Source organism: Apaloderma vittatum, unplaced genomic scaffold, assembly GCF_000703405.1.
Source record: "Apaloderma vittatum isolate BGI_N311 unplaced genomic scaffold, ASM70340v1 scaffold2517, whole genome shotgun sequence".
NCBI lineage: Eukaryota > Metazoa > Chordata > Aves > Trogoniformes > Trogonidae > Apaloderma > Apaloderma vittatum.
This window is the reverse complement of record NW_009725507.1, coordinates 1-7,745: the sequence shown is the minus strand read 5'-3', so window position 1 is coordinate 7,745 and position 7,745 is coordinate 1. Positions and strand designations below refer to the sequence as shown.

Sequence of the window (7,745 nt, the reverse complement as noted above, 5' to 3'; positions counted from 1 at the left end):
AAAACTATAAATATTTTTTAATGCCAACAATCATACTAATAAAATCATTATTAAGTGTCGCTGTTTAGGCAGACTGACTTCATAAATACATTCAAGGGCATTTGTATGCAAACGGGAATTCAGGAACTTGACAGCTTTGCTGCCTCCAACTTGTTTCTGCATTAATTTGCTGATTTTGGACAGCAGATCAATCCATTAAATGTTGACTGGAAAAGACCAAAGGATGTGTATTTCACATGATTTCTTTTATGATATTGTCTACACTAACAAAATAGAATAACTGTAACTCTTTGAAGATCAGAAAAATATTCCAAGCTGTAGTATTCCAACGTAGGCCAGTCTGTAAACAAAAGCAGCATCCGTTTCACTCCTGGTCTTGTGCAGCTGCCGCTTCTTTCTGTTCACACGCTGCTTCATCCTCTGGCTTCTCCGGAGGAGTGGTTAACGAGCTCTCCACACTGTTTAAGAGCAGCTTTGTTTCTTGGTTCTCAGGATCAGTTCCTAGTGGTGTTTTTGACGAAATTTCATTAGGAAGAGCAAACGAAGGTAAAGATGGACCTGAAGGCAGTAGGTCCTCCAACTCGGGCTGCTTGACTGAGTCTTCAGAATACATGATTACATCTTCAGAGTCCAAAGCTGTGGCATTTTCTGGGAAATGAAAACAGTTTGTAAGTCATGCTAACAGGCAGTGCCTCCGGTCACCATACCTCTAGAAAAATCAGTTTGAACGAGATACCTCGTGCAGGCACATACTGGGCTTCACAACTGTAAGTAAGCTCTGCTCACTCAGTTCTCCCCAAACCCAGGAAGCCTGAGGGTACAACCAGGTTTTGAAAAGACCACAAACCACTTGGTCTGCTGTACTCTTATGTGATACAGCTCTTAGCCACTCCACCTTTTGAAAGGGAAAAACATCCACAATGTGAAGATATTTTATTTTTTTTTTAAATGGAAAAGTCATTATTAAGGTGACTGCAATTTCATTTTCACTTCACAACTGTGAAGACAAGCCTGTGGTACAATAATTCATTTACAGTGATTTTAGAAATACCTACTTTTAAGCTCAGCTTGATCAGATCATCAACATTTTAATTTAAAGAGATACACATTCTATGATCTTATAAAAAAGCTCAGTGTTTCCTGTCCACTTCTACACCTGATTTCTGCTACTTTTTCCATCTGGTTTGAGCCAATCCCCTTTCTGATTTTGCTTCAATTGGCTTATTTTCAAAAAGCATGATACTGTTGAGCAGGCATGAGTTGGTGCCATTCCAGAAATGAGGTCAGAAGCCTTAAAAAAACCCTTGAATACACTTACCAAAATAACCAGAAGCGTCATTGTTCGACATTAACTTTTCAGTGCCTGCTAAAGCATCTGCTGCTGGCATGTTAAAGGAGGCAGATGGAGACTTATTGGACACTTGCGTTAAGTTAGTGAGTTCAGGAAATGAAATCCCAGACATATCTAGAAATCCTGAAGGAGAAAGCAATATTAGAGTACTGCGTTATATCTAACAAAAATCCTAGATTCAAGACACGTTCTATCCAGACTGAAGTTGGTGAAATCCCTGCCCCAATAAACACAAATAAATTTAACCTAAATGTCAGCTGACATCAGTGCAAAGGCTTCTGCAGAATGTTAACTTCAGTTAGGTTCATAGGACCCAAATTCTACAGCTCTCAAATACAGTGAAAGAAAACAACAACCAATAGTCACAGTTCTGCATTTAAGGCTCAAACTTGTTAAAGACCTTTTTAGTTTATTTAAGTGTCCTCTAAAGAACTGCTGGGAAAAAAAAGAAAAAAAAAAACACTAAGAAAATATACCTGGATCCATAACTCTCTGGAGAGGGGGAGGAGAAGAAAGTGAGCTCTCTGGTAAATAACCACTCATTTCTTGACCCGTGGAATGATCCAAGTTTGGAACTGTTTCAGAGCTGTCACTCTGAGAAGCAGGTGCCAGTAACGGAGTCTGGAAGAACACAGTAAGAAAGAAAAGAATCTTTTCATAGAGAAAGCTTCACCTGAAGATGACCTTCCTAAGAAAGCATTCTGCCTCAGTCTCCAAGTACAGCAATTCAGTGACAACCCGTGATGCTCAAACTTGGCCATCAAGCCACTGACCAGGACATGTTCTTAGAAGAACACTCCATACTTAATTCTTGTAGGTGTATTTTATTTCCTAGTGAGCGGCGTATTCTTCTAATGCGATTCTCGTTGGCCAATACAGCTGTCGTACCAAGTCCTCAAAGGAGGAATAAAATATGTGGCAAAAACCTTTGTCACCAACACTGGTGATCTGTCATCTGCTCAACATCACTAGCTCTCACTTCTCCCTCCACCTGACTCCATGTCATTTGAGCAAAACTGTATGCTGTGCTCACTCATAACTCTCAGTTGTGAATGTTCCAACAAGTAGAAAATTTTGAAACTCCAGAGAACATGCCAGAGATACGAACTTATTTTTTACATACCTCTGTGTAGCCATTAGTAGATGGTACAGGAGTTCCAGCTTCTGGTAAGGGTGAAGGTGGTTTGCTTTCTGGCTTTTTCTTCGATATAGACTGCGTTGGAATTCTGTGCAGATAGCCATATCCAATGCCACATCCTAAACTGTACAAGAAAAGTAAAACAAGATTTGAGAAAAAGGTGACAAAGCTAGTCTGTTTTTTTAAATCTTGACGCTTAAAACACAAAGAGTTTGAGACTTTGCAGGAAAAGATACCTACCTGCCAGAACAATTTAACTTAATTATAGTAGTTAAGGAGGATTCTGCCTTCCAATATACAGAGCTTAGCTTTCAGTTTATTATTTTTATATCTTTACAAAATATATAATTTGACCTGATGTGGATTTTGTCCTTGCTTTAACTGAATATTTAACTACAAGAATGTAGCTCGTGAATCTGCTACCAGGGCATTCAACACAGACCCAGAACATGCCTAATTCCTAGTTCTAAGTTAGATAATTTTTATGGGAAGACGAACGGTTTTGAGTGACAAGGAAACAAGGCTTAACTTGAGAACAAGCAGCTATAATCAATAGCGATAATACTCTTAACAGGAGCTCATTTACAGTGAGTATATGACCTGTCATCAGCCAGTGACTGTCTGGAGATCAGTACCTTCCTTCTCCACCCCAAGCTCCATTGGGAGTCACAACTACCTCTCGAATGGAATCTGCTTCAGTGTTATAAACCATCAGCTTCAGCGGCTTCCCCTCATGGGATTCAATCAGCGAAAAGAAATCTTCTGACTAAGGAGAGAAAGAAAAAAAAGAGAGAGTAGCAGTCATTAAACTCAACCATGCAAGACAAGGAGCTGGAAGGAAGTTAGCATTTTACGTATTTACTTCAACGTGAAATAATAAACACCAGAGACAGACTACAACTAACTAGTGTAGTTGGATCTTTAGGGGCAACTTTTTTTTAATTGGCATATTAAAAAGAGATTACGTTTACCTCGACCATAAAGCACCTGTCATAAAGAGCAACCTTCCAAAATCCCCAAACACCATCCCTGTACATTTGACGTACACGCAATTAGATTTACAAAGAAACCAAACCCTACAACACGCCCTTGGCAGGCAGGAAGACAATCACTGCTTGAAGGAACACGTGCCCTACCTCCTGAAGGATCTGATCGGATCCAACAATGTAGTCACTGTACGGCTGGAGACCAGCTAACGCCGCAGGAGATGCAGGTTCAACATCCTGTGAAAGATGGAGATGTGTCATCTGCACCCGCGGAAGGACAAACTACCCCGAGCTCAAAAGGAAAAGCTAACTCCAAAAAAAACAGAAGGAAAGAACGTTTTGTCTATGGGACAGAAGAGAAGTCCTTGAGCATCTTGCAAAACATGCAGAATAAGGAAGATCAAGATGCTACCCATTCAACATGAGGCATTCTGAAGGTGCTGAGAAGCTGCATTTACTTCAACAACCAGAAACATAACAATCTTTCCTACTCAATTCTACTCTTTCAGCTCTCCCTCTTAATTTTGAAATAATTTTTGGTGGTTTTTGTAACATAATACGAAATTCAATGAAGTTTAGCCAACACAGAGACCAATCAGGCCAGAATCTTTTTGCTTTTGCCATTGATTCTTTGGCATAAGACAAAAAACCTTCTCCCCATCACACACTGTTTGGTCCAGTTGGGATGGAGTTATTTTTCTTCAGTGACAGGCAACAGTACCAGCCACTCACTGCTTGTCCCTGTTCCAATAGCTCGGACAAACTTTCAAGACTGTGTCCCCTTTTTCTGTGTGATTTCAGCATTGTACTTCTATACACAAGTTCTTTCTCAGCATTACAATTTAAAACAAGGTTGCATGGACACTAACGAGCCACCAAAGAAGTCCATCTCACCAAAACATGCCACACGTGTTCATTGGCTCCCTGAAAACTGCAGAACCTCACGCTGGCTCCAAGAAGACCTTGTCCTCCCCACATGTTACTAGGGATCACCTCCACCTCTCTTATTTTCATCGTTTTGATATTATACACCTCCAGCTTCACCGCTTTTTCAGCATTTGCCTTCAGCAGATCTTTCAACATATTGTTTTCTTTATTCTGTAGGGCACAGAAAAAGATGCATGATTAATGTTATTTCTACTTGCACCTGTAACATAGATGTCAGACCTGTGACAGATGTCAGACCTGTGGCAGAATTTGAATACCAAGAACCAAAAGCATCAAAGTTCAGGCTCTGCACTTCATAATCAGTCCCAGCAGTTCAATTTTATTTTATTAGAAAGATGTCAGCACCGTCAGCTGATGTCCCTTTATATAAGTGCTTACTATTACTCTGTTTCTCACTTGACATTCCTGTTCACTCCTGATCCCACAAAACTAAAGCAAAACTCAACTTTTCTCTCATAACTCAATATATAGGAACCGTGTTCCCAGTCTTCAAGCATAAGCAGACAGGCTGATTCTTTTTCACGCTTTATCAAATGTTGAAGCAAGTTTGTTTAAACAAACGTTGAGTTCTTGCCATTGACTCACCAGTTCAATATTCACCTTGTGGCAGAAAACATACATGAATGACTAATATCATACACACTGTGTTAATCTGTTAAGAAGTCAGGGTGACTAAAGGCATAGATAAGATTCTCTCCTCAAATTTAGATCCAGGCAGAGAGAATCACCATCAAGTTTTACTTTACCTTGTATATTTGGACATATACAATGTCCAATATGAAAAGTTTTATTTACTGTGACAGCTTTGGCTTCTACCTTTCATCATCATAACACCCATATTTCATGGATGGGAAAAAACCCAACAAAACAACTAAATAATAAAATCATTAGAGGCTTACAAGCCTAGTGTGTCCTATGGCAATGATGAAATCAAAGAAAGGTTCCAGTCCTCCTTGTTGAGCTGGAGAGTTTTCCTGAACCTGCAAAACATACATATTTATTTTTTTTTTATTATACATTGATCTCTACTTACATTAAGTGACACTGTTAATCTTTACACTGAATCCAATATTTACTTTTGACTTGAACCAAATATGAGTTACCACATGACAGACTTCGGGAAGCAGTTCACAATTGTGAACTTATTTTTATAAAACTATGAACAACAGGTGTCCAAATTAAGCTGTAAAAAACAGATTTTGAACCCTATATGAGACACAAGTATTGTGATTTAGAGTGCACAGCATGGAGTTATTAAGTAGGTAACAGTTTATGTAATGGTTTCAAACTGAAAGAGGGTAGATTTAGATTAGGAAAAAAATATTTTATTATTAAATTTTTATTAGGACAATATTCTTTACTGTGAGGGTGGTGAGACACTGGAACAGGTTACCCAGAGAAGCTGTGGATGCCCCCTCCCTGGAACTGAGGAGGCCAGGTTGGATGGGGCTTTCAAGCTGGTCTAGTGGGAGGTGTCCCTGCCCATGGCAGGGGGGTTGGAACTAGATGATCTTTAAAGTCCCTAACAACCCAAATCATTCTATGAAGTACTAAACATATTGAAAAAGGGCTTAGTTTTTAAAGTGCTGTTTCAAGATTTTCTGCTGAGCTCATCTAGAGTCCCCAGCTACATCACAGCCATTTTTTACACAAACACAATTTACAGTTAGGTTCCCACAATTTACAGCACATTAGAACAGGAACACTTAAAAGAGTACGCTACAAACGCCCGGCTAACCACAAGTACTAGCTGAGAAGATTTCCACCACTTCCAAAAGATTCATAAGAAGTAAGAGTTGCAACATCTCAATTTCATTATCAGGAAGTTATCACGAAACAGATGTAATAAAGAAAAACAGAGAATACCTACTAAAATACATTCACACTAGGGTAAAACTCACAAAAACCTACACAGAACTTGGTATATGCAGAGCATATGAGAGTATACCCACTTCAAAATATATTAACAAAGCGACATGATATTAAGGAAACCATTGCAAACGTGGTATCAGTTTGCATGGCTTTTAACTTTAGTTTTTGTTAACTCAGCAGCACAGCCCTTAACCTGCTGTATATTTGACTCCGGAAAGCCAGCCCACAATTTAAGTGCCGAGTTGTAACCCACACATCATCTAAATTGCATTCATTGCTAGCAAATTTAAAACTGCTACATCTTGTATTTGATTTGTGTTACCAAACTGCTATGTTTTTTTAAAATAAAGTTGTATCAGCATTGGGGCTTTTGCTAGCACAACTTCACACAGGTTATAAAATACACAGCATACTACAAAATATAGTATAATTACTTCAGCAACAGCTTTTTTTAAAAGAAATTCTTTATTATTAAACAATCAAGACTGACCACGTTACCCACAACTGGAGTACAAAGTACTGTTTCATCACAATCTTAAACTGTATAAAAAGCAAACAGCCAGCTTATACCAAACCAAATGTTTAAAAGGTTAAAAAAACTTTATACTCAAATTCTAAATAACGTGCAAGAAGCAATGTGCAGTGTTTTGTAGACAAAAAGAAGCACATGGAAGTTATTGCATAGCTCACGACATTGCTGTTCAGATGTCTAAAAGCTATGCAGATTCCATGCAAAAAAATCCTGCAGCATTTAGTTTGCAAAATGACACCATATAAAAAGTTGCATGAATTCCCTGGAAAAAAAAATAAAAATTTACTTGGTCTCGTGCACAATGTAAGTCACCCAAAATCATCCTCCACTACAGAAAACTGAGCGCTGTCCTGCACTTAACATAAAAAGAGAGAGCATTTCATGACCAGCAGTCATTTCTGACAGAGTTAACCAAGTTAAGGAGACTGACAACAGCAGATTGCCTAACACCACCCGTACTCTGAACACATCTTGTGATAATAAGAAAACACTAAAGGCTGATGAAGTGGACGGCAGCATGGGGCAACGTTTCCACTCTTACTCCAGTGACTTAGAGCAACTGTCATCAGCAATACCTCTGCCTACCTTTAAATTCCAATACAGGCATTTAAACGAATGGACAAAAACCCGAATGGACAGGCATTTCAACGAACGGACAATCTGCCAGAGAAGTTACAACAAATCTGCGTCTCCGTGCAGCGCCTGTGAGAAGCTGCTGCCCCTGGGGAAAGCACTGGCAGGAGCACGAATTAACCCCCGGGCCACATGCTGTGAAGACTCGTCGGTAAACGAGTCAAATCTTCAAGTCAAGGGAAACTGGAGGTCTATACTACTCTTAAACTACTCCTTCTTCCTCGAAAGCGGCACAAAAGTCTCCCCGTGGCTGTCGCGCAGCCAAGACCCCGCAGGTCGAGCCTG

At 39.4% G+C, this 7,745-nt stretch overlaps 1 protein-coding gene across 1 annotated transcript; it reads right to left on the bottom strand.

Annotated features, from left to right (window-relative positions):
- Positions 1-364: 364 nt before the first annotated feature.
- GORASP1 (golgi reassembly stacking protein 1, 65kDa) lies at positions 365-5,418 on the bottom strand. The gene is made up of 8 exons (XM_009872905.1): positions 5,323-5,418; positions 4,370-4,573; positions 3,626-3,712; positions 3,125-3,255; positions 2,475-2,613; positions 1,828-1,972; positions 1,319-1,474; positions 365-648 (listed from the first exon to the last, which is right to left on the bottom strand). The coding sequence occupies exons 1-8, from the start codon at positions 5,416-5,418 to the stop codon at positions 365-367; spliced, it is 1,242 nt and encodes a 413-aa protein (XP_009871207.1).
- Positions 5,419-7,745: the final 2,327 nt, after the last annotated feature.

Coding starts and splice junctions, on each gene's coding strand:
- GORASP1 (XM_009872905.1), bottom strand. CDS start 5,418: ATGTATGTTTTGCAGGTTCAGGAAAACTCTCCAGCTCAACAAGGAGGA. Junction 3,256..3,625: donor CCGATCAGATCCTTCAGGAG/GTAGGGCACGTG, acceptor TTCTCTCCTTAG/TCAGAAGATTTCTTTTCGCT. Junction 1,475..1,827: donor CCAGAGAGTTATGGATCCAG/GTATATTTTCTT, acceptor TTTCTCCTTCAG/GATTTCTAGATATGTCTGGG.